Source organism: Anopheles merus, chromosome 2R (assembly GCF_017562075.2).
Source record: "Anopheles merus strain MAF chromosome 2R, AmerM5.1, whole genome shotgun sequence".
In the NCBI taxonomy this organism is placed as follows: Eukaryota; Metazoa; Arthropoda; class Insecta; order Diptera; family Culicidae; genus Anopheles; species Anopheles merus.
The window spans coordinates 1,648,308-1,674,918 of NC_054082.1; the positions used below are offsets into that span (position 1 = coordinate 1,648,308).

A 26,611-nucleotide genomic window follows, 5' to 3' on the forward strand; every position below is an offset into this window, starting at 1 on the left:
GTAGGCGCAGTCTGAAGCAATCGAAGCGGAGCGTAGGACGGGTCCGTAAAAGGCAATTATTTACCGCCAACGTCATCCGCATGGCGTCTCGTGCATATTGAAGCATAAAATCGTAACCATTTAAGACAGCACGAAACAAATCTTTCAAAAGGAGGGGTGCCGCCAACGCACACTAACGGCAGCTTGAAAACACCATGCAGCCACTGGTAGGCGAAATTCATCACAAACTTGTTCCGAACGTCCCACGTCGATTCACTTCATACCCTGTATGACCATTTCTGCCAGCTAAAACGTCCCACGTCTCGCCATCTGGACGCTAAGAGCGACAAATTTATTTCAGCCCACCAAATTGCCTTGAATGGCTGAGTTGTGAAGTGAAGTGAATGATCAAATATGGTTTGGCTTGCTTTCGGAATGGAATATGGTATGACTTAATCAAGTTGCACTTTGAATGGAGTTGGTTTTTATTCGTACCACTTGCACATCACCACCACAGCATGGCCAATTGGCTGATTTTACTCTTACCTTAGTTCTCACCACTGCTAGCTTGTCTACATTGAAACTTCCGAATTCCTTCAAAACACTGACGACTGAACATCGCCGGAGCATAAATGCAGAGAAATAAATAGAACTGATCAAAACTTTGCTCCCACTGCTGTCGTTTTTTTTTTCATTCTAATTTTCAACACGTGTAAGATGGGATCCGAACGTTTCAATTCAAAATGTGGAAGATGGAATATAGCTTATGCAGCAGCTTTAAAATACACGCATGAAAGATTGAAAACTATTTTACAGGGCAATATGTTGAGATCGCTTTTAACGCTTGGAGGTAAAAAACAAACAAACAAAACAGGTCGCACGTTTATGTAATTAATTAAACGTTTCAACCGCTGTCCTGTGTGCTGCTGGACTACAAATCTATTTCTCTTTACGTCATAATTTTTCCGCGAGGGAATCGATGAAGGAGTAGGATGAGCTTGAGTATCGTCACTTACGAAGCAAGTATGTACAGAAATCGATCGATCGATAATTCTTATGAAAAAAGGAACATTCAAAGGAAAATGTTACAAATGTAGATTTCACACACATACACTGTGGTGTAAAATAAACATACACCAAGATTAAGCAAGAAAAACTGTACAATCCAGGTTTAAGTTGGCCCTTATCACTTAACTCAAGGCACCTTCCTATTTCTATCTTTCGTTCCATAGAGCTGAAGAGCACGCTAACCTTGAGGAAATAATTACAGCAAACTACTTTCCCTGCCCTTGTCGAAGAGCAAGGACAAACACACAAACTAAACGTAAATTTACTTACTACCTGGCTCAACTTCTCACCCTTGACTTGTGCGCTTCTTGCGCCGCAGGTGCTTCCGGTAGCCCTTCCCGTACCAGCCCGGTTTGACCTTGGGCCTATGCACAGCACCATTGGTTCCATTTTTAGTGACACTGGACGGTGACGCACTATCGCCCACTGCCGACTCCGACTCACACTTCGCTCGCTTGGTCACTCTAGCGTCCGCCTCCTTCGATCTTTCGTCTGCCAGCGGACGTCGTTTTTGTTCTTGCAAATCGGTTCGCTCAACGGTAGAAGAGGAGGAAATGGTCCCACCACCGTCACCGGCAGGGGCTTTCGATGTCGATGCTAGGGACGCTGCTGCTTCCGGCATGTCTGGCTGATATTTTTCGCTTTCACCGTCAGAAAAATCACAACATTCGCAGACCACCGTCTTGCCGCGGCGGTATGATTTGACCGTGAACTCTGCCGGCTGCGGGGGATAGAATTGGCAGCTGTGTTGGGAATAGTTTTCGAAGCAAAATTTACACTCGATTTCCAGCGGTTGCTGTGGTTCCAGCTTCAAAGTCGAGCCACAGCCCCACAGGTTCACGTCCGGCGGCGGTGGATGAATAATGCTGTGCAGACCAGAGTAGGCGTAGTTCACGTCGTACCATTGTGGCAAGGCGGCGTTCGCGGTGCTGGTCTGTTGTTGGTGTTGCTGGATCGCGGTCTTGTAGTACGTTAGGATACGTTTGTACTTTTCCTGTTGCGAAATAACTGGTTAGCAAAGAAAGAGAACGAAGAATACGATCAATTTGGGTATTGTTGTGAGTAATTATTGTGAGATGATTTAAATTATGATTTTGTTGTCGTTGCTACTGCTTTATCAAATGACCTTATACACTTCGTTTTTCCCGAATGCAAATAACTTTTTCCATTTATGGTATCAATGTTGTAGAAAATCGGCACGTACTGTACCGTATCAACGAACTTTTGCTGACAACGCTATCAAGAGGTGTTTTTGTTTGTTTTTGCACAACCCAGCACGCATTAATGATACATTTTATCGTTCAAAGTTACTTACTTGCAGCATTTGAGCTCGTCCCAATTGTTGTGGCGAATGGAGCCTGGAAATAGCCTACTGGGGCAGCTATCGTAAATAACCGGCCAGCCGTGGTGGAAGTTGTCGCCGCTGTCGTTGTTACATGTTCGCTCGCCGCAGGCTTCGAGCACGTGGCCGTCTCTGACGATTCGTCATTCGACCGTTTCTTCTTCTTCTCTGGATGCTTAATGTTCAAAAACTCCGGCTTCCGGCGAATGCGGAAACTACGTGACCGTCCACCACCACCACAACTACTTTCACCCATTTCGTCACTTTCGTTTGCCCCATCCAGGGACCGGCTGGAGCGATTGCTTCTTCGCCGTTCCCGTGGTGACTGATCGATCGTAGTATCCGTATCGGAGTCCGTCTTTTCCGGTGTTGCGAGCTGCTTATGCAAACGCACGGACTCGAGACGCTTAGAGCGCCGCTTCTTCACTCGGCTCTCGTCATCGTCGTCCGTCTGTTCGTCTGACTCAAGTCGGAAGGATTTTGCGGGTGTGGTTGGAGTGGCAGTCGTTGAAGAGCAAGCAGACGTCGGCACGTTATCGGGTACAATTTGACTTTTCAGTGGGCTTGTCAGCAGCACTAAGTTGGTACCCATTCCGGTAGGGAAACCTAACAGGTTCGGGAATCTTGCCTGCGTGCTGATGAAGCTATTGTTCTTTAGCATGTACGCGGCCACACCGGTCGCGTTCGGTGTAAGGGCAGCTTGAAAAGGTATGAACGATGGAGTCATTCCCACGCCAGCGGTTGGTGTTGGTGGAACAATATGACCAGCACCGTTTGGTGCGGGGGTGACTTTGAGCGCATTACAGTGCATCGGTGCAGTGAGCAGCAATGCGGATGGCATCTGCATCGGTTTAGAGGCCGGCGTATGCACTGTTACTGGAGGTTGTGCAGAATTCTGCTCCTCCTGGTTAACCACATCAGTCTTATCGTTTTTGGGGACTTCATCTTCCGTTAGATCAATAACGGGTTCGGCTGTTTTGGCAGCCACTTGTGTCGGCAGTTGATATTTGATCGGCGCTATCAACTTCAGTGCTGGCGGATAAACTTCGGCGAATCTTGGGGCTGCTTCGTACAGTTCTAACAGCGCACTATTGCTAAGCACAACTTTTACCATATTTTGCTGCGGTGTGGGCTTGAGCTGTGACGATTGCTGTGGGGCACACTCTGTACTCGTTGCTATACACTGCAGGGTTTCAGGATTGTTTCCTAGTACGAGAGAAACAATGTATGCCATTATATATTTAATTCACTCTTGTAATCCATGTCTAATGTGAACTTACTTTCTGTGGAAGGTTGAATTAAGGTGTCACATTTACTTGACATTGCAACATCCTTTGCACAAGCTGTACTTTGTTCAATGTGTTCCTGGATATCGTTTCTGTTACTTGGAAAATCTGCGGAAAACATTATGGTATGGATTAGAAAAAATATATATATGGGCGTTTTTGATGATGTCTACTCACCTTTTGTAGAAGGTCCAGCAAAGTTGTCGGACTCAATTGACATCGAATCCTCCTTTCTATTCGTATCGTTCATCTGCTCGTTGGGATCGTCTTTTTCGTTCAGAGCATGTTCATCCAACGGCTGAGGGATGAAATTGGAAGATCTTTCGTCTTGATCCATGGGTAAAACATCGGTACTAATTTCAGGATGTTCTGATGGAAGTTCCTCTTCGGAAGTTCTTTTGTTAGCTGAGCCTTCTTCTGTATCATCCATTGCGCTGATCGTTTCAATCTGATCATTGTTTTGTGTTGTTCCAGCTTGATCTAGCTCTGGATCACTGGCAGTCAGATCGATATGCTCTGGATAAAACTCACTTTTCAAAGGAGAACATGCATTCCTCGTGACCAGTCGTGCAGAAATTTCAGTAACTTCCGGAGAGTTACCAGGTTCATACTTTAACGGTACATCACCAACCGGTGATTCCTGTTCACTTTCATTACGACAATCAACATTATCCAAAGCATCTTCTTCTAAGCACTTACTTTCGGGAGATAAAGACTCAACATCGTTTGATTCAATACTGGCCAGTTCACCACATATGTCCTTTGAGTGATGGTCCTTCTCGTCTGCATCGATTGATTGTGGAGCAAGAACCGTCTTTGATTCTACATCAGTTGATCGCAACATAACATTGGAGAAAGCATTTGACTGGACGATTTCCGAATCCGTCTTAGTGTCAGTTGGTCTGTGACATACAACTTCCTCCGCAGATGAATCATGCTGAACCTTCTCGTCTTTCCAATCAGGATCAACGTCCCGGATACTGTCTGTGTTGGCTGTTGCATTAACACTTTTAGGTTCTTTTGTTGGTGTTACACATAAATCTGCTGGAATCATTTCAATATCATCGAATGTTTCATATCTGCGCCAAGACTCTTCGCTGCCCAGATCGATCATTGCCTCTTCCCTACCAAAAGACTTCGTTATCGCTATTTCTTGTTCAGCAGCAACAGTGACTGTTTCTTCCCCGGTCGAGCTTGTCCGATCGTCTTCGTTGTTGATCATGTTCGAAACATCACACAACTTCGACACTTCCAACTGATCTGAATGGTTGACAGTTGTGCAATGATTTTGTTCATGGCGTGACGGCATTTCCTCAGCTTTGCAATTCGAATTGCCTTTAGCAGATAATTCACCAACCGATAAATCTTCTACTACTGTCTCTGTGTGTGGGCCAGTTTTGGTCACTTCTTCAACAATTTTGGATGGCTCATACGACTCACAATCAATAACATTTTCTGCATTCAGGGCCACATCATGCTCTTGGCTGCTTATGACATCCTCATCTGGCGAGTTTGTTGTTTCACTCAAAGAATCCTTTGTGTTGCTTGCTTTGGAATCTTCAGAAGTATCTGGTGTTGGATCGTTTGGAAACTCAGCTTGTTTTGAGGACTCCTTACCAGAACGAGACACTGGTTCATCCAATTCTTGGCTGTAATTTGGGGCACCAGTCTCTTTGCTTAATATTCTTAGATGTTCCTTTAGTGAATTGCCGTCAGTCCGACAATCGATCTGGTCTTCATTCTTTTTCGGTGAATGCGAAGGACTAACTTCTGTCCTACTAATTGCTTCTTTTGCGTGTTCATATTCCGGGAAACTCCTGCTAAATGATGATTTACTTTCACTTTCCAGGTTTGTTGTAGCACTGTGTCTCAGTTCATCTAACTCACATGCGACGATAGCATCGGAAATTGCTCCGGAATTTGAAGCCATATTTTCATTTCCAACGAAGCTATCATTCTCCACAGACATCGATAAAGTGCCTACTGGTTGTACATCTGATCCAATACATGACTCTTTCTTTGACTTTTCACCTTCTTTTGTATTATCTGAATGCGGTGTCGGTAACAGTTCTTTTTTTACCATTTTGTCATCTTCCCCACGTTCTTCTTCCTCATGCTTGGTTTCTTTATCACCGAGTTGTTCGGTATGCTCTTTATCATCTGACCGTTCATTCATAACCGTTGCAAGTGTTGTGCCTGATTCCGAACCTACAGTAGAAGTGCCAACGGCAAAGCATGGGATATCTGCGTCAAAGTCTATCTCTTGGTTCTCCCCAGAATTACTCTCTGAAGATGATGAATCAATCGTAATGCATTCGATAATATCGGGGAAAGAGACGACATTTTCTTCATGCTTTCTGCATTTTAATTCGTTAATATTATCGGCTAGTTCCATTGCAGATTCTGTACATGAAGCAGTTACAGTTTCCTGTGAATTTCCACCCCTTTCCGGTTTCGAGTCAAGAGTGTTTTCTGAACTTTTGTTCACTTCTATCTTCGGTTCTATTTCAGTGCTGTCCTCTTGTTTGGTTCCAAGGATATGCCTTCCGAAAGAATTTACTTTCTCGTGTCCATCTACGCACACGTTTGGTACTGATGTGGTTGAAATCGCTGTATCCACAAGACATTCATCTTTAACGCATGTCGGTTTATCCATACCTTCTTCCATTGCAGGAATTTCTTCTCTCATGCCATTCTCCTGGGTGCATTCCAGTTTGATTTTAATGGGTTCCGGAGCCGTCACAGCTATGTTTTCATTTTTATTTCCTTCTGTTTTCATTTTTATTCCTATTTCATCGTGTTCGATGACACACTCCTGCAAATGCTTTTCTGGCACAGTTTTGCATCCTACTGATGTTTCTTCTATAGGTTCCACTTTTGGTACACTATTTACCTTTGATTCTGCTTCATTTACTGCAGTACCAGAGGACACGAAACTTGATGATGGGTTTACATTTTCAGGACGGTGTTGGTTTAGTGGCACCAAACCAGGCGGCGGATTGGTTACAACTACCGGCTTCACGATAAGTTGTATGTTATTACACAATGGCAACTTGTTGAGAACACCTGAGTTTGAAGCACTCTTTTCAGGAATATTCTTGCTTTCTGCCTTTACTTGTTGCTGAACTAATGTTACACCTGGCTGTAGCAATAGTGGCACGGGAACTTGTACTAAAAAAGAAGTTAACGTAAGCGTTTACAGTATTATTTATGAACCGTAGTTCACACTTACCTAGTTTTTCCGCACTCTTAGCTTCATCGACTGGCCGTGGTTTACTGTCCAAGAGGCCAGAACATCCTACAGAGCTCATGGTTGTCAGTACGTGTCGTAGATTTCCGAACAGATTCGATGCGGTGTCGATTTTTATCACGTTCGCAGGAGGAGAAGATGGAGGTGATTTAGATTCACTGCTTGTGGTCGGATTGTTGTTCGGTTCGCTTTTCGTTTGATCTGCACCGCTAGATGTCGTCAAGCAGGGTACCAGGGGAGGTAAATGGCCGGGCCCGAGGGATCCCCGCGATTCTGAACGACCCGCCGTGCTTAGCAGTATATTGTAATTGGTACTAATTTTCTGCTGTTGAGCAAGGATTAAGTTGTTTAGGTATATTTGCTGTGCAGATGCGCATGTACCAGCAGAAAGGTTCGTTTCTGGTTTAGTTTCGCTCTCTCGCTCGCTGCTCGCTGATTCCTCCGTGTTTTCTTCTTTGGTGGTGGCAGTGCTTTTCTTCAGCATTGGCTGTGAAGCAGTGTGCTGTTCGTCGGCCAGCAGCAAAGTTGCGTGAGCAAATATTGGATCCTTCAGACGGTTGTACACCGGCACATCTATGTTGAGGTGCTTCATAACCAGCATCATCACCTGATCGCATTTACCGTTAATTTTCAGCGTCGATACCTTGTCCTTCGGCGTCCACTGGAGGTTGATTATAAAGATCTTAGGCCGCTTTTTGATGGGCCGATCTGTGGCCCACAACCACGTATACTTCCGAAGCACCTTTAGGCTCGAGCCAATGCACAGGATTAAATCAGTCTTCTCTGTGTGGGGTGTAACGCCGGCCCAGTTCAGGGGCCACTTTAGCTGGCCGCGCTCGCCAAAATGCACGATCGTGTCGATCAGGGGCCCACCGCAGCGTCGGCATCTACGATTCGTCTTGTGGTAGTGCCGTGCGGTGAACTGGGTCGTGTCGAAAAGTCTCCAGTATTCGGCGTTCGGTTTGCACTGCTTGCACACCTCCACGTACATATTTCCGTGCACCTCCGAGAGGGAAAAGCGAGGCAACCCCGAACGGAGATGCAAACCGTCGCAGTTTTGTGACAGTACGTGCTTTAGAATGCCCCGTCGGTGCAATTCAAAGAGCGCCATATGGGTGAAGGTGGGGTCGGCCAGAGACAAATCGTACTCTCCTATGTCTTTGCCCTGCTCGAGCAGCGTCCATATTCCTTGGCTGCCACGATAGTCTGGTATTTTAGCGGACGTACTTATTCCCGCCCCAGTATATACGATCAGATGATTCGCTTTGGCAATCGCTTGGGCTAGCTTCAGCGCCTTTTTTTCGATAATTTCCGGCTCATCCTCCGTTTCCAGTACGCGCTCCTTGTACTCTACATTGCGTTTGCGGCGCTCGAGAATTTGTTTTACCACTTCCGGCTCACTCTCCAACAGTCGTACCTCGTCATGGGTACGTTTGCTTTCGCACTTGTTTAATACTGCCGCTATCTAAAAAGGCAAATAAAGGATAATTAGCAAACGAAGGACACACCATGCCACATTCAAATCCGTTGTTTACCTTTCGCCAAGAGTCACGTTTTTGCTTTTTCGGACATTCTTCTTTGGGAGGTGATTTACGGCGCCGTGTCGCTCCTTGCTCCAGTATAGCCGATAGTGTGATACCCTTCATTCGCATTTTGCATACAGATTTCGGATGGTTCCAGGTGAAGCATTACATTAATTAACATCTAATTGCAATTAGTTCCTGGGCCACGGATTTGCCAAGCTTCTCCACCAAGTCGCAATCTATTCACAGTGCCATTCGAATGCCGTTTACGGTTTGTTGTGTTAAACGGGAATCACTTTCATTATTCCGTAGCTGTAGCAGTTGTATTTACTTGTTACGGAACATTTTTCAAGAAATCTCCCCAAATTTAGGATACTTTTATCCCTACAAAAAGCCTCGCGATAGTGACAGCTTGCCAGACGAGGGTGTTTTATATTTTTTTATTATTGTTTATTGTGCTTTTGTGCACCTTTCCTATGCTTCCGGTTCGAGTACGATTGAATCCGGGTGTTTGTGTATGTAATTCCAAGAACGCGCTTGAAGCCGGCTTGAGCAGTAGAATTTGCATTGGGTTTGTTTTGATTGGTTTTCGACTTCAACTCAACTATGGTGATGTAAACGAATTTTTTGAGAGCTCTTTCACACCGGACGAATGTGAGAGTTCGCGCGTTCGACGAACTTAGCTCATTTCCAAATTTATGAACGAAAATCAGACCGTTCGTGGTTCTCGCGCACGCTGCAGATGTGAACCTCACACGAACTTTGTCAGTTGCGCATTCAAATTAAAAATCAAAAACTTTGTGAAAAAGGGTTTTTTTAAATGTTTTGGTTAATGGAAATGTTTTCAAAACTAGAAAACAATTGTATTTAACACATTTCTACACGTTTTGTTTAGCCAAGTCATTTGAACTGTCAAGTTCGCGAGTGTCTCGAGAGTTCGTGCCTATTTCGGTATATTGAGCTACAGCCATACTGAGCTACATTTGTCGAACGCGCGAATTGTCACATTCGTCCGGTGTGAAAGAGCTCTGGATCGACGCAGCCATGCCCGTGGTGCCAGCACGATTGATTGACAAAGTTTTTTAGTTTTTCATTCCGTTCGCCTTTTTCTCAATTACATTTGGGATGGATTGCAAACCTTCGCCAATTCTATTTCATTCGGCTTCAGTATGATGAGGGAGGAATTGCACTACAACGCAAACAAACTGAATAACAACCATGCGGCATAAATAATACCCGTCGCTTTACCGTGTGCATGTCCTAGTGGCCGACCAGTGTGAAATGAGTACAATAGCCCAAACAAGGGTCAGTTTGGACGAAAATGACCAAATTCCAACAAATGGAAAACGATGGCGAGCAGATAAAAAGGTTTGTTTTCGGTAGCAAATCTAGGCACGGGGCCTCGTATGTGGGTGAAAAGCTGGAAATACTCATACCGGAGGTAAGTTGCGCACTGATGGCATTGGGAAAAGTGTTTGTGTACGGTATTTGTTTGATTTTGTTTGCTGTTGGGCTGACGCTTGCGTTCTGGCCAAGTGTCAAAGCGCGATCTGCGAACCACGCACCCCACGCGGAGAATAAGTTTCTATTGGATTCCGTTGCTTTGCAGCTTCCACTGCCAGGATATTCGTTCTACACCTGGCCCTCTGCCCCGGTGTTGGCGTGGTTTCTCTGGGAACGGCGGCACTCGCTCATCAACAAGCGGATACTGGAGATAGGAGCCGGCACAGCGCTGCCGGGTCTGCTGGCTGCCAAGTGTGGGGCTCACGTAACACTCAGCGATTGCAGTACGCTACCGAAAACCTTGGAACACATCCAACGCTGCTGCAGGCTGAACAATTTAGTGCCCGGCCCGGGCAAGGACATCGAGGTTATCGGGCTGACGTGGGGACTGTTTCTGGATCAGGTGTTGCAGCTCGGCCCACTGGATCTGATCCTCGGCTCGGACGTGTTCTACGACCCGTCGGTGTTTGAAGAAATCCTAGTGACGATATCATTCATACTCGAGGCGAATCCGGGAGCGAAATTCATCTGCACCTATCAGGAACGGAGCGCCGACTGGTGTATCGAGAATCTGCTCAAAAAGTGGGACCTGGTGTGCTCCGTGATTAGCTTGGACAATCTGAGCGAGGATCTCGGTGTCGACCCGCAAGAGTTGATGGGCAACCATACCGTGCACTTGCTGGAAATAGTACGAAAGCCTATCGGATAAAATCAAACGGTCGTCGGTCAGTCGAGTGATTAGCCACAACAGATACACTGCCATGTCTTCCACCACTGCTGCCGCCAGTACCATCGCCCGAGGGGTGCAAAAACTGTTCGTGGGCAACCTACCGTGGACGGTCAGCACAAAGGAGCTGAAAACGTACTTCTCCAAGTACGGTCACGTCCATTCGACTAACGTAATCTATGACAAGTCGACCGGCATCAGTCGCGGCTACGGGTTCATCGTGTTCAGTACGCGGGAGGGCTTCACCAATGCCACCAACAACCGGTTGCACGTGCTCGAGGGACGTGTGCTGGACTTGCAACCTGCCTCTTCTTAAAATTAAACGTAAATACTAGCTACGTAGCGAAAGAAGAATGATTTGTTTTAAATAGTTACAGAGTCGAATTCGTTTCATGATTTCGTTGAATAGAGACATTATTTAGCTGTAATCCGTGTGCCGCGTTATAAGCGTCTTCTTTATTCAGAGTCATCCAAACCATCCCCATCCTTAATGCCCATTTTGTCGTCGTACTCCTCTTCGGTGATTTTTTTCCTTTTCACCTTTTTCAACAATCGAATATCGTTGGCCAGCTCCTCGAGGTCTTCCTGTGAATATTTGGTCCGTTTCTTTTTGGCCGGCACTGCTTCACCCGCCTCGATGGCGGCCTTTCGCACCTGTTTCTTTTCCCTTCGCTTCTTACGGATTTCCTTCCGCTCCTCGCGTGCCTTGCTGGCCTGCTCCCAGGGTATCGTTTTCTTGCGGATCAACTTCTTCTTTCCCTTCCATTCGCCTGTCTCGGCGTACGTTTTCAGCTTCGCCTGAAATGACGCCTGCTTTTGCTTATCCTTGTACACTAGCTTGAATACGTCCACCAGCTGTTCTGGTCCTTGGAACGTTTCCTTGAACTGTGGCTTCATCTCGGGCATGCGGGGCAACTGCAACAGTCCATAGCTGGTCGCTACCTTACCGAGATCGAGATCCTTCAATCGCAGGATTAAATTGCACTCGTGCTTACTGTACGCCTGCACGTGCGACACAAACGCTCGATTGGCTTGATCGAATGTGGCGCGATCCGTCTTTTGCAGCTGATGCAGTGTGCGTAACGTTTCCGCCAATCTTGCTTCGGGAATTTCCAGTTCCACCTCCTTGAGGGAAACCTTTTGATTGCGCGTCAGAAAGTCCACGTAAGCGTCCTCGGTCGGCAGCAGCATAATTAGCGCATTACCTTCCGATCCCTGGCGTGCGGTGCGGCCTACACGATGCACAAATGCGGCCGCACTGGACGGTGGATCCCACTGCAGTACCCAGTCCACCTCGGGAATGTCGACGCCACGGGCAAGCACATCGGTGCAGAGCAGCAGCGCACTGTCGGCCTCGCGGAACGACTGCAGTATTCCGAAGCGTTGCGATTTCATTTTCCCGTGCAGCCCCAGCACTTGCATCGAGGGCACCAGGGCCGCCATAGCAACGGACCAATATTCAACGCAAGCGCACGTTGGCAAGAACAGCATCGCTTTCTTGATCTGTTGCAGGCTTATAAACTCGAGCATAGCGACCATCTTCTGTTCCGGTTCGACGATCAGGTAGTAATTTTGCAGCAGCTTCGGCGTACTTGTGGTCGCCTTCTCGCGGACGCTCACCAGCACGGGATTGCGTAAACCGGCGCGCATTAAATCCTTCACCTCCTTGGTTTGTGTTGCCGAAAACAGTCCCGTACGGCGCTGGCGAGGCAGATATGCGAGGATCGTGTTGATTGTCGCCTCAAATCCCATGTCGAGCAGGCGGTCCGCCTCGTCCAGTACAAGCAGCTCCAGATTCTTGACCTTTGCAGCCAAATTTAGATCGCCTTTGCGTTCGAACAGATCCTGCAAGCGACCGGGTGTGGCAACGAGTATGTTGGCACCTTGCTTCAGGATCGACATCACGTCTTCCTCTACCGAGTTTCCTCCGATGAGCATTTTCTGCCGGAAGCACCTCAACTCATCGTGGGCCAGAAATTCGGACAGCACGTCGTGAATCTGAGTGGCTAGTTCGCGCGTGGGCGAAACGATCACGGCTCCGATTTCATGCTTCTTCCATGCCTCGCTTCGCTTCCGTTTGAGCAGCAGCTCCAGCAGAGGGACGAGGAATGCTAGCGTTTTTCCCGAACCCGTCACTGCCTCTGCTGCCACGTCTTTGTAGGACAAGAGCAGGGGAATGGTGGCTCCCTGTAAAATACACGCCTCGGTTAGAGAAGAAGCTAGCAATTCGGTATTTTCATCGTACTACCTGCACCGGTGTCATCTTATTGAACCCGAGCCGTTTTATCACCTCGAGCACTGGCGCACTTAGTGGGGTGGACAGCTCGGTCCATTTGCCGCTCGGTCGTGGCATCTTTACATGTGGAGCACTTTTTGAATGTTTGAGGATGGATGTTTAAATTTCCCCTCTAAAAATCACACAACTCTCTGCGGCAGTTCCACACAACACAAATGCACGTGCCCGCGTGTTTACCTCAAACACACCGTTTGACAGCGGCAGCTGCTTGTCGTTTGACACATAGCAAGCCGGCGGAGGCCCCGAGCAGCTACACGCCAAAACAAATCTGGTGGTGAAAATTGTGTGTTTATCGACGCTTCACTACACGACGCAGAGTTCAATTATCCCACAAAAAGACCGGCAAAAGATCGCCACAGCAACAGCATTTCAGCGCACACAATGGCTCAAAAGCGAGCGTCGAACGGGGCACGGCTGCTGAAGGAGGAAAGCGATTTGATGGTGATACGCCCGCTCGGTGCGGGCCAGGAAGTGGGCCGATCCTGCATCATGCTGGAGTTCAAGGGGAAAAAGATCATGCTGGACTGCGGCATCCATCCCGGTCTGTCCGGGATGGATGCACTGCCGTTCGTCGATCTGATCGATGCGGATCAAATCGATCTGCTGTTCATCTCTCACTTCCATCTGGACCACTGCGGTGCGCTGCCCTGGTTTCTGCAGAAGACTTCCTTCAAGGGCCGATGCTTTATGACGCACGCTACAAAGGCCATCTACCGGTGGATGCTGTCCGATTACATTAAGGTGAGCAACATTTCCACCGACCAAATGCTGTACACGGAGGCGGATCTGGAGGCCAGCATGGAGAAGATCGAAACGATCAATTTCCACGAGGAGCGTGACATTCTGGGGGTGCGGTTCTGGGCGTACAACGCGGGCCACGTGCTCGGTGCGGCCATGTTTATGATCGAAATCGCCGGCATTCGGGTGCTGTACACGGGCGACTTTTCCCGCCAGGAGGATCGGCATTTGATGGCGGCGGAGATTCCGGCCATGCGCCCGGACGTGCTGATCACCGAGTCCACGTACGGAACGCACATACACGAGAAGCGCGAGGATCGTGAGAATCGATTCACCTCGCTCGTGCAAAAGATTGTCCAGCAGGGTGGCCGGTGCCTGATTCCGGTGTTCGCGCTTGGCCGAGCGCAGGAGCTGCTGCTCATACTGGACGAGTACTGGAGTCAAAATCCGGATCTGCAGGAAATTCCCATCTATTACGCATCCTCGCTGGCCAAGAAATGTATGGCCGTGTACCAGACGTACATCAACGCGATGAACGATAAGATCCGGCGTCAGATTGCCATCAACAATCCGTTTGTGTTTCGATTCATCTCGAACTTGAAGGGCATCGACCACTTCGACGATGTCGGACCGTGCGTCGTGATGGCGTCGCCCGGCATGATGCAGAGCGGGCTGTCCCGCGAGCTGTTCGAGTCGTGGTGTACCGATCCGAAGAACGGTGTCATCATAGCCGGTTACTGTGTCGAGGGGACGCTAGCCAAGACGATCCTTTTTGAGCCGGAAGAAATCACCAGCATGAACGGCCAGAAGCTGCCACTGAACATGTCCGTGGACTACATTTCCTTCTCCGCACACACGGACTACCAACAAACGAGCGAATTCATTCGCCTTCTGCAACCCACCCACGTGGTGCTGGTGCACGGAGAACAGAACGAGATGGGCCGTCTGAAGTCGGCCCTGATGCGCGAGTACGAAGCCAACCCGAAAGTACAAATCACGTTCCACAACCCGCGCAACACGCAACCGGTAGAGTTGTACTTCCGGGGGGAGAAAACGGCCAAAGTAATGGGAACGCTGGCCGTAGGGGAACCGGCCGATTGTCAGCGATTGAGCGGGGTGTTGGTAAAGCGTGAGTTCAAGTACCATCTGCTGGCACCGACCGATCTGTCCAAGTACACCGACATGAGCATGTCGATCGTGACACAAAAGCAAAGCATTCATTGGCCCGGGTCGACCGTAGTGCTGAAGCTGCTGCTAGAGCGTGCCGGTGGACCGGGATCGGTCGTGGAAAACCCCATACCAGAGGGAAGCACAGCGACGGCCCGGCTGCGGGTGTGCGATTGCATTGATCTTACGGCGGACGGCAAGATCGTTACGCTGGAATGGCAGGCGACACCGGTAAACGACATGTATGCGGACATGGTGATGGCCTGCCTGTTGCAGTGCGACATTGCGGGCAGCAGCGTCATCGGGACGCGTATGTCGAAGGTAGACGAAAAGCACTACCAGGACTGTTTGATCGAAACGCTACAGGAACTGTTCGGCGAGCAGTCGATGGAGAAGTTCATCGATTCGGACCGGCTAACGGTGACGGTGCGGGGAAAGCGCATCGTGATCAACTTGCAGACGCACGAAGTCGAATGCGACCAGGACGAGCAGCTGTATCAGACGGTGTACATGACCGTGCGCAAGCTCAGGCAAAGTTTACTGCTGTAGAGAGCAGGGAGCGAGAGGCGAAGTTTGTCTTACAATTGCAAATAAAAGAAACTTTACCATATAGAACCATAACAAAAAAAACAACACGTTTGGAGTAATTTATATAAATATATATGTATTCACATACGTATTATATACTATATACGGATCGTACAGGGATTGCGTTTATAGAATATTTCCAGTTTGCAGTCTGTATAAACTTGGAATTAGAGGTGGATTAGCATTTGAGGCAAGGTTAAGTTTCTGGATTTTGTTTTGTCTTTGTCCCTGCGCCACACGCCACGATTACTAACCCAAAACTGTTGCACAAGGCGTACTAATTTTGATACGGGATTAACTGATGACGTGAAGAGAAATGCACATTGCGTATTACCTGGCTACCTGATAATACTGAACATATGTATGTAGCTGCCGCCTGCCTTCCGGGCTGCCTATTGCATCCTACAATCCTACTGTAAGACCTACGCTACGCTACCCCATTGACTCAGTTGTATTTGAAACTATAATAAATAGCTTAAGATAATTCAAAATAATACAAACAAACGTGTGAAACTTGTCCACACAAACAGCATACCACCACATTGCTCTCTAGGGTGCAAGCAAACCACTCACACAATACATGTACAATACCATAATTCTACAGTTTGGTAATAACGCCTAGATAAAATATCAGCCTAATCTTCTGGATCGATGAGGCTCTGTCCTATCCGTGCTGTGTGCTCGTGCCTTTAGCTCATTGCGCCATTCCGAGCCAAACTCCTACAGCGGTTTACAGGTGCATCAGTGTGTTGTCGCTAACTTGAAAGTACTATTTTTCACTCATCTTTACGAAGCTTTCCAGTCTCTTGGTTCGGTGCATGTCGCGAGTTCTTCTAAAGAATCGTGCCCATGCTGTTTTACTTCTAGCGAATTTTTTGATCAATTTTCTCCAAGAGCCAAACGGTCTGCCAGCCAGACCATGCATGCTCTCCGGAGCCGTAGTAGTTGCCATTCCAAGCACAGTTGTACAAATAATGAAGCAATAATGTACTTCTTCATTTCCGCTTCTTATATCCTTCGGCGTACAATCAGGAGAATGGGTTGCTCCGCCGCTTCAGTGAGCCAAACTTTTTCTCTGCCTCCAGCAGCATCTTTTCGTTCCGGATTACCTCAAACGGGGCCATCTTCAGCAGCTTTCCGCCGGCGACGCCCGTCGTCAGCCGGGTAGTACCATCGGCCGCTCCCACCGACTCATCCGCCAGCTCATCCGAGGGGAAATCTTCGAAGCTCATGTTGCTGAATCCCATCGCTTTCGTGCTTGATTTTGAGCTTCCCTTCGCCGGTCGGGACGTTTGGTCGTCTTTCTTGCTCTTTCCGATCACTGCGACGCCGCTTTCCAGCACGGCTTTGCGGTAGCCACTGACGTTAGCCTTCACCTTCTGCCCGAGCCTACTGGCCAGCTCGTCACTGCGCCCATGACCGGTGCTGCCGCCACTGCTCTTCTCTTGCAGATGGTTATACTTGACCTTCTGTTTTTTCGTCAGAAATCCTTTGGAGGACACTTTCACAACCGTATCGCTGCTATTGTCGTCGTAATCGTCCGACTTGAGATTACGCACGTCATCGTCTTCCTCGTCCTCTGGGCAGAAGTTTACGTAGTTGTTATCCGGCGAAATGGAGGTCACGCTGTGCGAGGGAATTTGGCTGAAATTTACATAGTCGCGTCTCGCATTCAGGTATTGCTGTCCTGTAACTGCATGGTGCAGGTTACTGCTGTAGGATGCGGAATGGCTAGTCACTATCGTGGATAGAGATGCAGAGGATGGTGAAGCTGTCGGCACGGTGCCAGGTGCTGCTGCTGCTGCTGCTGCTACTGGTATAGGCAGTATGGGGATCGTTGGTAAAGCTGTACCGGTATGAGGAATAATGTGAGTTAAGGTAACTCCACCGGACTCGAGAGTTACGCGTGAGATTGTTGGTTCCTGAGGTGTCATTCTGGCAGGAGCTTTCATTGGATGCTTTACAGCGTTGCTTACTGTAGGCGGAGAAGCTACCATGACACTAGGCGGCAGAGAGGCAATTATTCCAGGCGATGTGGCCGGTACTGTGGGAACTATCGGAGCGACTGGAAACGGTTCAAGTCCAAACAGATCGCGCCGAACATTGGGGGAGCTTTTTTCGCGCTGCGTCGTTGTGGTAGGGGCTATGTTCAAATCGAACAAGTCGTTGCACGTCGCTGGTGCAGGTTCGTAGCTGATTGCAGCTGCCGGTTTTATCGGCGTGGAAGTGACGAACTCACTGGGCAGCAACTCGGCACCCCCATTGGTCGGACAGTGCTCTGGGATGGGATGCACTTCGGGTAGGAACTTGATGACACTGTTCCGCTTTGGCACAAACGGTTTGCGGAAGGGCGCCATCGCAAACGGGTCAAGCTCGGCTTCCGCTTCTTCGTCCTCGTTAATGCATTCGCGCTTCTTGGCGGCAATATCGTCCTCGGGCGTGAACGGATCCATCAGGACCTCTTCGCCGCTGGTATTGTTTTCAGCGGCCGACTCATAGTCCAGCTCATCGTCCAACAGCAGCGGCTTTTCGCCCTGAATCATGTCCTCTTCCGCGGAATCGTCCTCATCGATAACGCTGTGCTTGGAGTCCATGTGGTCCCGCTTTTTGACGCGCACCCTGGTCACGATTCGGCTCGTGTTGTCCTCGTTGGTGGTCACACTTTCGCACTCCGCGTGATAGGCACTTGAACCGCACGTCTTGATGCTCTCGCTGATGCAATCGTCCACACTTCCCTCACCGCCGAACGTTCCGCGTCCGAACGGTTTTCGGCGGGCCGGTTCACAGGCAGGAACCTTCGCATTCGCTTCATCTCCCTCCGGGAAATCATCATTCGCCCGTAGATCCGATGCCGACCCGATCGAATCATCGTCGGAAGCATTACCATTCTGCGGTGCATTCGGTTGCTCGCGACTTCCGCCCTTTTTCGCTGATCGGCGCTCAGCTCCCTTTGCTGCTGCCGCTGCACTGTGTGAGGACGAGTCTTTGCCGGCGTGAGCCACCTTGCTGCGCAGCTTTTTTACCAGCTGCACGTTTTTCATCTGACTCTTGTCCACCTTATGGTATACGGCTTGCAATTTTTCTGGAATGTTGCTCTCCACAAACTGCTTGAAGCTGTGCTTCTTTGCACTTCCTCCTCCGGTGCTGCCGGTGGCGCCGGGGTGCATGTGGCCTGCGTAACTACCAACGCCACCAGCTCCACCGACCGTGCTGCCCACGCCGAGAGCTAGAGATCCGACGGATTCGGAGTAATATTCCGAATCGCTGTCGTCCGATGTGATGTCGTTAGAGTTGAGCTTCTCGTACTTGTTACGATCGTCTAGCGGTAGCTTGATGAAGCTGGGCGAACCTTTCTCGCCACTGCCGATGAGATCGTCTAGCTTCAGGTTCTTTGGTCCGAGCGCGGGTTTGTCCATGTCCTTGTGGGCACTGCTCAAGCCCGCCACGTCGATGCCATTGCTGCTACATGGTTCCGTAGGGGTGTTTTGTATCAAGCTTTCCTTGCCCGTGCCTCCCTGTCCACTGCCCACGGCATAGCGCCAGCGATCGCTTATTTTCGATGCCAGCTTTGCAGAGCTGCTTTTCTGTTTGAATCGTTTCGGCAGCGTAAACGGAGCAGAACCGAAGGGATCTTCCTCGAGTGTGAGCAAATCTTTGCCCGCCAAGGCTCCGTTCGAAGCAGCAATCATACCCGTAGAGAGGGCTTGCGAAAGGGATCCCCGCTGGGAGCCCCAGTACGACACGCATCGGTCCGATTTCATTTCCTCCGGTGAGGTCACGATAGACGTTTGGCTGCCTTCGAGGCGTAGTTTATCGAATTCCGCCCCAAACAGTTGATCTTCCGTCAGCGTCGAGATAGGGCTGAAAGGCGAAGGATCTCCGAACGGGTTCCATGTCGACGATCCGGACAACGGAGAGACTAGCGATTTTTCACTGTTTGAGTTGCTTAGTATGTGCTGCTGGTGCTGATGCTGCGAGTGCGAGTGCGACAGCACTGTTGGCCGCGGGCGAATGGACACCGTGGTGGATGTGGACATTGGATCCTGCTCAAAGGGAGACAGCAGAGCGGCAGGTGATACTGCGGCCGATGGTACACTGAACCTGAAAGCAAAAAATGGATTTTAAAACGGAATTTGTCTGTTTTGTATGTTTTCACTTTTTCTTACTTAAAACTGTTTGCCTCTCCGTCCACTGGACTGTGCCTCGGCATCGAAGCGCCCAGAAATTTATCGTCAAAGTTGGCCACAAACTTGTCGCACTCGACGACTGCTGCCGGAATGGGCGAAATGACGTTTTTCGGCGAGGGATTCAGCGGTATCGCTGCCAGCGTCAGTCCAATCGCAGGCGTGCTCGACGTGTGCTGTTGAGTTGGTTTCGGTCTAGATCGCGGAGCCACACTCGTACCATGCCCGGTGGTGCTGTGGGCTGCTGCGGCAGCCACCGTCTGTCTCGAATCATTCGCCATTCCAGTGATTGTATCGAACGGGAGCTGTTGCTGGTGGGAACTGCACACGTTTACAGCACCAGCACTATTATGCTGATTGGTCGTCGACTGAGGCATCTTCAGCATCACACACGTCGCGGCTCCGAACCCGATAAGCAGGCTATCTTTGTTTCCTCCCCCCCCCCCGCCTTTGGAACACTCTCCTCCTTCAGTCGTCGGGCTCAGTCGTCATTCCCCATGGCTGGCTAGCAGCACTACCTGCGAAGAGGAAAAGTAGGCGACGCGTTGCATGCGTGAAATCAGTAACAGCAGCGTTCAGCGCGGCGTGTAAGCACCTAGATACGAGATGAAAGGTGGATTGAAGGGGGGAGAGGGCGGGGGGGAGATGCAATCATAACTGGACTTTTTGTTTACATTGACCGATAAAGCCCACGAAGCAAACCCCGTTCGCTGCGTGGGTGGATGGCAACACAATCGTAGAAGATAGTGGAAACAAACACTCCGCAATCGCTCCGTCCGCTTTGGCCTGTCCGTTGTCTTTGGTGGCCTATCGCACTGCGTCTGCAGTGGCGCACTGTCCGGGAGCTTGAGATGAAACTGGATCAATGTAAATAACAGCTGCGCTTCTCCCTGCCCGTCAGACCATCGCTACGTCAGCGGAACAATAAAAAAAAAAACACACACACACACACGCAGCATGATGAAACATGCACAGACACCTGGCTGCCACAAATGCTAATCTGTGGCCGTACACGAACGTCCTTGCCGAGCAATGATATCTGGATACGGGATTCTACACGTACCGACTGCCACTTACCTGCTGCAGATCGAGATGCGATTGTTGTTTTTTTTGCTTCTTCTGTCCGATAGTGTAAATCGTTTGCGTAGTTCTTGGACCGAACACAACACAGCAGGCGAGCCAGCACGGCGAAACTAACGAATCGATTTGGTCACTTTGCGGGAGAGTAGGCACAGTTTGGATTTGCACACACACACACGGCACTGTTCTTAAGTACTTTAGTTTAGCGTCTTATTCATCTTTGGCAAACAGTTCCAGGCTCCGATGGTTTATTTCCGAATCACACACATTCACGATGCACTTCACCTCCACAGAATTAGCAGTGTTGTGAATTTCGTCCCCTTGCTGGCAGTTGCTGTCAAATGTGAAACAAGCGGACAACTGTGTCGAAGTCGAAAGTGACTTGAGCCAGTAGGCGAAGGGAGAAGAAAGTGAAAACGCACACGAAAACAGTTTACAGCTGTTCGTGCGTGTACAATCGAAGGCACAAGAATACTTCGAGCGTTGGATCCTTTTTTTTCACATGCTTTATTTACAATTTTTAATTAATCTCCGCTCAGCTAGCTGCTTCAGGCAATGCATCGTCCAGACAGTAAAACACGGGGGAAATCATCATGAGAATCTTGTACTCGTGAGGACGCTCGCTTCGTAACTGACCGATTAGCATTTCGACGTCGGTATCGTTGGGATTGATAATCTCGTTCATTACGATGGCGTAGGGTCTAATTGCCGGCGGGAATAGTGCGTAGTACTCTTTGCTGGACACCTGGTCCTTGGCAGAGCGAATGCAAGCGCTAATCAGGGGCTGGGCACGAACGCGGTCCTGCTTGGCAAGATATGACAATATGGCATAGAAGGATTCGCCTATCGTAAGACAACGGGCTAGAAATTGGAATTCTTTCAGCAGCTGCAGCGACCCGTAATCGGCGTCCTGTACTTTCATCAGTGCGTCTACGAGTGGCTCGAGAAACTGTGGGTAGACTTGCGCCAGCTCGCCCACCAGTCTAGGACAATAAAACCGAACGGCCTGTTTCCAGGCACGCATGAAGAAGTTGCACAAGGAAACATCGTCGTGGAACGCTGGCACAAACGGTTTTAATAGTTGTACTTTTTCCAGCAGGGATTGCTCCCGTAGTGGTTCGATGTTCACTTCCGCCAACCCTGCGTCCAGCACGGTGGATAATACGTTGGATATTGCTTCACAAGCGCAACTACATCCGGAAGGCGGCAATGTATTGCTTACGCTTTTCATGATCGCCAATCCTTTTTCACGATCGGGGATGGTAATGTCCGGTAAGATCGCATTGAGATTGCTGGTAAGCGGGATGCATTGGGAGAGCATTGTCTGAAACACAAAAAAGGACAAAAATCACGTTAAACTCATACCGCATATCCTGTTGGTCCACTGGTGCCTACCAACTGCGAAAGGATGCTGGGATCCGTTTCGTCCCACGATCGATCGACGATTTCGTTCATGCGTTCCTTTATTCGCCGTTGATAGTCGGTGTTGTGAATATCGTTAACTCTTATGCTCTTGGGGCTCGTGCACAAACACTCGTATTTGAATTGAAAATCCATCTCCGCCTTGCTTTTATTATTTTTCAAACATTATTTCTCTTCTGCTCATTGCAAATGCTAAAAAACGGGCGGTTTCGTTTGACAGCAACTGTCAAATGGTGCTCTTCGACGAAGTCACGCGAAAGAAAGGAATCACAACAAAACAGCGAAAACCCCGCAACGCTACGAATAGTTCGCATCGGAAGAAAAGTGTTGGAAATTGTACATGCTTAAAGTTTGTGAGAACTGGAAAAAACAAAAAGCAAGCCATGTCGACCATGCTGGCGGAAGTGGAAGCCCTGGTGCTACAGCATGTCCCCGAATTGATAAAATCCTTGACCGGCTTTAGTGTGAGTATTTTGGCCCTCTTTTCGCTAGGTCGGAAACCTCCGAATACAGCTTGCCGGATTGCATTCTCTTTCAGGAATCGGAGGAGAACTTCAGTATTTGCTATAATTTCACCCTCGGAACGATAAGAAGCGACCGGTACTTGTCGGTAAATAGTCATGAAATACGGAGAAAGATTGAGGCGGTTATAGAAAACATGGAAATTACCAACTTTACCACGGAGGCTGGTCACCTGCGCCGGTGCTACGAGGAGTTGATCAATGATCCGGCGTGTTTGGATCACTATGTGCACGACATACACTGGTCGATAGTGCTATTTCTTCTAACTGTTGCGTACAATCCAGTCGGAGCTTTAAAGGAACGTCTGCGGAGGGGGGAAACGATGGTACTGTTTGAACCTGAACCAGCGGAAGTCAAACTGCAGGACAAGGAACGGGAAGAACTAATTGCAGAGCTGCTCGAGGACAATCTTCCGCTCGAACCTCGCGATGATAATGAAGGTTCGGAGCTGAGTGATTGGAGTGATTTAGAGGAGAGTGCCTCGGGATACTATCACAGTATAGAGCAGAAGGAGGTGGAGGTTGAATCGATTGAGGTGGCCAACAAGCTGGAGGATGGTAAGACCGCTGAGTCCACTGAAATGGTGGTGTTTAGTAAGATTCAGCCACCAAGGCAGGAAGAATCTTACGAAACGTTCAGCGACGAATTTGCCATCGATTGGCTGCAGGAAAACGTTCAGTCTGCCTGGTGGGACGATCCTCAATACAAGGTGGAGGTAAACAGCGAACATAGAGGGGCATCGTTTTGCGATTTCTGGACCGAGCGTATCGTAAAGGTGTCGCATGGGTTTCTCAAAAGCGATCCCGTCTCCACCGTGTCGGAGTATTGCATTCTGAGAGAGATACTGTGGATGTTCACCAACCCCGTCGATTGCAAGCTGTTCCGCATCGATGACGATCAGATTTGGATCAACACAAATGTCTCGCTCTCCAGCACCACCGAACACGGCATACAGACGTTCCTGTTGAATTTTACCGAGTACATGACTATCGCGTATCGGTTGAGAAACTTTTGTCGAAGCATTTTGGAACACACGGCGCGAAGCCTTCCGGCGCCACACTCGTTCGAATGCTATGCGGCCGGGGTGAAAAGCTTTTTGGACCACATGGAATCGGTGATGATACGGCACGAAAAGGAGCTTATCAAGCAAGAACCAGGCAAGTCGCACACGATCATTAAGCTGTTCCATGAGCTGGAACCGGAACTGTTTGTGCTGAAGAAGCTGTACGACATCCATAAGTTCTCCGTGCTGGACTGGACCAAATTCCCGGCCCACATTGCGGTCGCCCATCTGCTGTCGGGGCTTTTCCGAAGCGTCAAGCTAAGCGCCAACCTTGAGAAGGGAAATCTTGCCTTTGCGTTGCTGCTGGCCGCTTTGAAGTGTTACATGAACATGATCGACACCTGGTGGACGGAAGGCCGTCTCGATGATTGGCGGGAAGAGTTTTTGGTGGAAAAAACGTACGGCGAGCATTCTCCCACCGGTCTGCAGACCGGGTATCAGGCCCGGATGTTTTCCAAGTGCAAAATACGCTCCTTTTACGTGAGTTCGGCCATTTCGGAGGTGATTGAAAACGATCCAATCATTAAGCTGTTGCTGCACCACTCATTGGAGGCCGGCTACACGCTGAACATTCTGAACGGGCTGGATAGGATAAGCGATATGCGCAAGGAACAAGGTACGGACGAGCATTTGATCTATACCAGTTTTTTGAAATCAATCGTAGACGAGCTGGAAAGATTCCGTACAGAAAATCCCAAGGAGAGCGGTTGCGAATCTGATGCGCAGGTGTCCTTAGCAGTAGAGGTACGTACTAAAGTGCTTAGTAAAGCGCACACATTTCTTTTTTGACAATGCGAGTTTTCCTTACTTTGCAGGAAAGAGAACATTCCATGGTGGAAAATCTTCGGAAACAAATGCGAGAGGTTTGTGATGATGATCTCTTGCTTTTGGCCTTCAATAGCACTCTTCAGTTGGTGGATGAGAGCTATCGCCGGACTGAAGCTTCCGAACCATCTCAGTCTTCCGCCGCACTGTCCGATCGAACGCTCTCGAACGCTTACACGCTGTATATGAAGCTTAATTCGATATCTACCCTGCAGCTACCGCTCGAGCATGTCCTGTTTAATGCGATAAAAAATCTCATGGAAACTAAACGGCACGCAGCAAATCACTACGTCACGTACATCTACAAGGACGAGTTCCACGTGATGGACCATTTGAAAAATATTCGCAAAGTGCTGCTGCTCGAGGCGAGCGATTTGATGGATTATTTTTACAGCGATCTGTTCCGCCGGATCGAGGCAGGTGAAAACTGGGCCAACCCGTATCTGCTCACGATTCAACTGAACGATATTCTAGCGTCACGGTTCAACGACATGACGTCACTTTTCACGGTCGAAGTGAATCGTACCGCTGGTTACAAGCTCGACACAACCACGGTACTGCTGGCGATCGACGAAATACGTGTGCTGTACAATCCGAGTCACGATTTGAGCAACATGATCAACGAAGACACGATGGCCAGCTACAACAGCGTATTTCGGTTCCTGTTGAAAGTGAAATGGGCGCTTGGTACGCTGGAAATGCTGCGCTTTCCGGAACTGTTGAAAAAGCGGCCTCCCTACGCGAGCTTCGGCATGCTCGATTTGATCCTGAAGCGGTTGGCAATGCTCAAGTTTTGGATGATATTTTCGGTGCAGTGCATCCATTCCCATCTGATGACGCACGTGCTGCAATCGTTTGGCGAACAGCTCGACGAGAAGCTGGATCTGGCCGATAATTTGAGTGAAATGATAACGGTCCATCAGTCGTACATTGGTACGATTTTCGATCATTGCTTTCAGCAGGACGATAGCAAACCGGTCATGGAAGGCATTGTGCGCCTGTTAAACTTGGTGCACATTCTGCGTGACGAGTGGAACAACACCGTACTGCACACGGAAATGGACGCCCGAGGCGATATCCCGGACAACAGTACAATGGGCGATTTCATCGAAAATTCTCAGGTGGACGAACTGGAGCGAACGTACTGCAAGTGTCATCAACAGCTGGCCAAATTGCTAAGTCGTGAAGCGTACGGAAAGCACAAGTTACATCGTAAGTATGGAGCACTTTTGCCATTCAGTGTGTCTTGTATTCATTTTATATATCTTACAGTTACGGGGCTCGCTGATGCGTTTAGTTACAATGTGCCATACTGAGGATTTGTCGCGTTAGTATTGCAAACTGCGCTTCGTGCCGATGTCGTCCAGTATTTGCTGCAGTTCGTCGTCCTCGAAGCGGCCCTCGAGTGAAGGGATCAGTGCTTTTGCTTCTTCCGGCGAAGCCGGGCAAAGGTTTCCCAACGCTGCAAGCTCGAACTTATGAAGTTTCTTCTGCATCAATAAACTGTGTTTAGAAACAAACGAAATCAGAGATACTTCAATGGTAAGGACGGACGGAGGCCAATTGAACTGGTTAGAGCAACCAAGGCTACCTTCTGACGCTGGCAATCGTTTCCTTGTTGCGGAATTTCCGAAACTCGTTCGTGTAGGTGTACGTTTTGTGGAATACTTCGGAAAACTCTTGCTCCTCTTCCGACGACTCGTTTTGGTTCTTGCGATGCTCCAACAGCATGTGTACCTCGCTAATCAGCAGGGTTTCGGCACTTTCAAACTCTGTAAACAAACGCCATGGGGTCAGCACAATCTTGCGAAGAAACGATGCAACGGAGCACTTTTACCTTTGGGAAACTGAAGATCTGCCGCATCCTCCTCAACCATATCCACCGGGTTGAATCCTGCCATTGTTTGAGATGTTGTTTAAATCGTTAGAAGTGTATATTTTGAGGAAAACCCAGCAAAAACGACCGCCTCTCGTGATAATCTGCTGTATGCAGGATTGTTTATGAGCCGTTCTTTGCGGTGAATGCACTGACGTCCATCGCTTGGCGT

General features: G+C 49.0%; 9 protein-coding genes across 10 annotated transcripts; 4 read left to right on the forward strand and 5 right to left on the reverse strand.

Moving 5' to 3' along the window:
* Positions 1–416: 416 nt before the first annotated feature.
* LOC121588123 lies at positions 417–8,874 on the reverse strand. Its single transcript, XM_041905751.1, has 6 exons — positions 8,461–8,874; positions 6,908–8,390; positions 3,853–6,846; positions 3,670–3,783; positions 2,363–3,595; positions 417–2,055 (listed from the first exon to the last, which is right to left on the reverse strand). Exons 1-6 carry the CDS (start codon positions 8,575–8,577, stop codon positions 1,334–1,336), a joined length of 6,663 nt encoding a protein of 2,220 aa, XP_041761685.1. The 5' UTR covers positions 8,578–8,874; the 3' UTR covers positions 417–1,333.
* LOC121588126 (gamma-tubulin complex component 5-like) lies at positions 2,023–25,928 on the forward strand. Its single transcript, XM_041905757.1, has 5 exons — positions 2,023–2,105; positions 22,374–22,617; positions 22,692–24,482; positions 24,554–25,775; positions 25,836–25,928. The coding sequence occupies exons 2-5, from the start codon at positions 22,384–22,386 to the stop codon at positions 25,877–25,879; spliced, it is 3,291 nt and encodes a 1,096-aa protein (XP_041761691.1). The 5' UTR covers positions 2,023–2,105; positions 22,374–22,383; the 3' UTR covers positions 25,880–25,928.
* LOC121588139 (methyltransferase-like protein 23) lies at positions 9,462–10,660 on the forward strand. The gene is made up of 2 exons (XM_041905779.1): positions 9,462–9,889; positions 10,058–10,660. The coding sequence occupies exons 1-2, from the start codon at positions 9,770–9,772 to the stop codon at positions 10,658–10,660; spliced, it is 723 nt and encodes a 240-aa protein (XP_041761713.1). The 5' UTR covers positions 9,462–9,769.
* On the forward strand, positions 10,713–11,106 carry LOC121588145 (SRA stem-loop-interacting RNA-binding protein, mitochondrial). The gene has a single exon (XM_041905785.1). It carries the CDS (start codon positions 10,713–10,715, stop codon positions 10,992–10,994), a length of 282 nt encoding a protein of 93 aa, XP_041761719.1. The 3' UTR covers positions 10,995–11,106.
* On the reverse strand, positions 11,005–13,149 carry LOC121588132 (probable ATP-dependent RNA helicase DDX55 homolog). Its single transcript, XM_041905770.1, has 2 exons — positions 12,927–13,149; positions 11,005–12,865 (listed from the first exon to the last, which is right to left on the reverse strand). Exons 1-2 carry the CDS (start codon positions 13,029–13,031, stop codon positions 11,135–11,137), a joined length of 1,836 nt encoding a protein of 611 aa, XP_041761704.1. The 5' UTR covers positions 13,032–13,149; the 3' UTR covers positions 11,005–11,134.
* On the forward strand, positions 13,201–15,516 carry LOC121588129 (cleavage and polyadenylation specificity factor 73-like). The gene has a single exon (XM_041905766.1). The coding sequence runs from the start codon at positions 13,356–13,358 to the stop codon at positions 15,426–15,428; it is 2,073 nt and encodes a 690-aa protein (XP_041761700.1). The 5' UTR covers positions 13,201–13,355; the 3' UTR covers positions 15,429–15,516.
* On the reverse strand, positions 16,108–21,079 carry LOC121588125. Of its 2 annotated transcripts, none has more exons than XM_041905755.1 (3): positions 20,729–21,079; positions 19,634–20,169; positions 16,108–19,568 (listed from the first exon to the last, which is right to left on the reverse strand). In XM_041905755.1, exons 2-3 carry the CDS (start codon positions 20,035–20,037, stop codon positions 16,496–16,498), a joined length of 3,477 nt encoding a protein of 1,158 aa, XP_041761689.1. In that variant the 5' UTR covers positions 20,038–20,169; positions 20,729–21,079; the 3' UTR covers positions 16,108–16,495. The 2 variants fall into 2 exon arrangements, with proteins under 2 accessions (XP_041761689.1, XP_041761690.1); XM_041905756.1 differs by lacking the exon at positions 20,729–21,079 and adding an exon at positions 20,326–20,711.
* Positions 21,236–22,359, reverse strand: LOC121588138. The gene is made up of 2 exons (XM_041905778.1): positions 22,127–22,359; positions 21,236–22,055 (listed from the first exon to the last, which is right to left on the reverse strand). Exons 1-2 carry the CDS (start codon positions 22,286–22,288, stop codon positions 21,267–21,269), a joined length of 951 nt encoding a protein of 316 aa, XP_041761712.1. The 5' UTR covers positions 22,289–22,359; the 3' UTR covers positions 21,236–21,266.
* Positions 25,892–26,570, reverse strand: LOC121588144 (DNA-directed RNA polymerase II subunit Rpb4). The gene is made up of 3 exons (XM_041905783.1): positions 26,401–26,570; positions 26,155–26,335; positions 25,892–26,066 (listed from the first exon to the last, which is right to left on the reverse strand). The coding sequence occupies exons 1-3, from the start codon at positions 26,462–26,464 to the stop codon at positions 25,892–25,894; spliced, it is 420 nt and encodes a 139-aa protein (XP_041761717.1). The 5' UTR covers positions 26,465–26,570.
* Positions 26,571–26,611: the final 41 nt, after the last annotated feature.

Excerpts from the sequence above, each read along its gene's own strand:
- LOC121588144 (XM_041905783.1), bottom strand. The coding sequence starts at position 26,464 with ATGGCAGGATTCAACCCGGTGGATATGGTTGAGGAGGATGCGGCAGAT. Across the intron at positions 26,336-26,400 it reads AGATCTTCAGTTTCCCAAAG|AGTTTGAAAGTGCCGAAACC; the intron begins GTAAAAGTGCTC and ends GTTTGTTTACAG. Across the intron at positions 26,067-26,154 it reads ACGATTGCCAGCGTCAGAAG|TTTATTGATGCAGAAGAAAC; the intron begins GTAGCCTTGGTT and ends TTCTAAACACAG.
- LOC121588132 (XM_041905770.1), bottom strand. The coding sequence starts at position 13,031 with ATGCCACGACCGAGCGGCAAATGGACCGAGCTGTCCACCCCACTAAGT. Across the intron at positions 12,866-12,926 it reads ATAAGATGACACCGGTGCAG|GGAGCCACCATTCCCCTGCT; the intron begins GTAGTACGATGA and ends TGTATTTTACAG.
- LOC121588139 (XM_041905779.1), top strand. The coding sequence starts at position 9,770 with ATGACCAAATTCCAACAAATGGAAAACGATGGCGAGCAGATAAAAAGG. Across the intron at positions 9,890-10,057 it reads TGGAAATACTCATACCGGAG|CTTCCACTGCCAGGATATTC; the intron begins GTAAGTTGCGCA and ends GTTGCTTTGCAG.
- LOC121588123 (XM_041905751.1), bottom strand. The coding sequence starts at position 8,577 with ATGCGAATGAAGGGTATCACACTATCGGCTATACTGGAGCAAGGAGCG. Across the intron at positions 6,847-6,907 it reads TAAGAGTGCGGAAAAACTAG|TACAAGTTCCCGTGCCACTA; the intron begins GTAAGTGTGAAC and ends CTTCTTTTTTAG. Across the intron at positions 2,056-2,362 it reads GACGAGCTCAAATGCTGCAA|TTATTTCGCAACAGGAAAAG; the intron begins GTAAGTAACTTT and ends TTTGCTAACCAG.
- LOC121588129 (XM_041905766.1), top strand. The coding sequence starts at position 13,356 with ATGGCTCAAAAGCGAGCGTCGAACGGGGCACGGCTGCTGAAGGAGGAA.
- LOC121588145 (XM_041905785.1), top strand. The coding sequence starts at position 10,713 with ATGTCTTCCACCACTGCTGCCGCCAGTACCATCGCCCGAGGGGTGCAA.
- LOC121588125 (XM_041905755.1), bottom strand. The coding sequence starts at position 20,037 with ATGCTGAAGATGCCTCAGTCGACGACCAATCAGCATAATAGTGCTGGT. Across the intron at positions 19,569-19,633 it reads GGAGAGGCAAACAGTTTTAA|GTTCAGTGTACCATCGGCCG; the intron begins GTAAGAAAAAGT and ends TTTTGCTTTCAG.
- LOC121588126 (XM_041905757.1), top strand. The coding sequence starts at position 22,384 with ATGGTGCTCTTCGACGAAGTCACGCGAAAGAAAGGAATCACAACAAAA. Across the intron at positions 22,618-22,691 it reads AATCCTTGACCGGCTTTAGT|GAATCGGAGGAGAACTTCAG; the intron begins GTGAGTATTTTG and ends ATTCTCTTTCAG. Across the intron at positions 25,776-25,835 it reads CGGAAAGCACAAGTTACATC|TTACGGGGCTCGCTGATGCG; the intron begins GTAAGTATGGAG and ends TATATCTTACAG.
- LOC121588138 (XM_041905778.1), bottom strand. The coding sequence starts at position 22,288 with ATGGATTTTCAATTCAAATACGAGTGTTTGTGCACGAGCCCCAAGAGC. Across the intron at positions 22,056-22,126 it reads CCAGCATCCTTTCGCAGTTG|ACAATGCTCTCCCAATGCAT; the intron begins GTAGGCACCAGT and ends TTTGTGTTTCAG.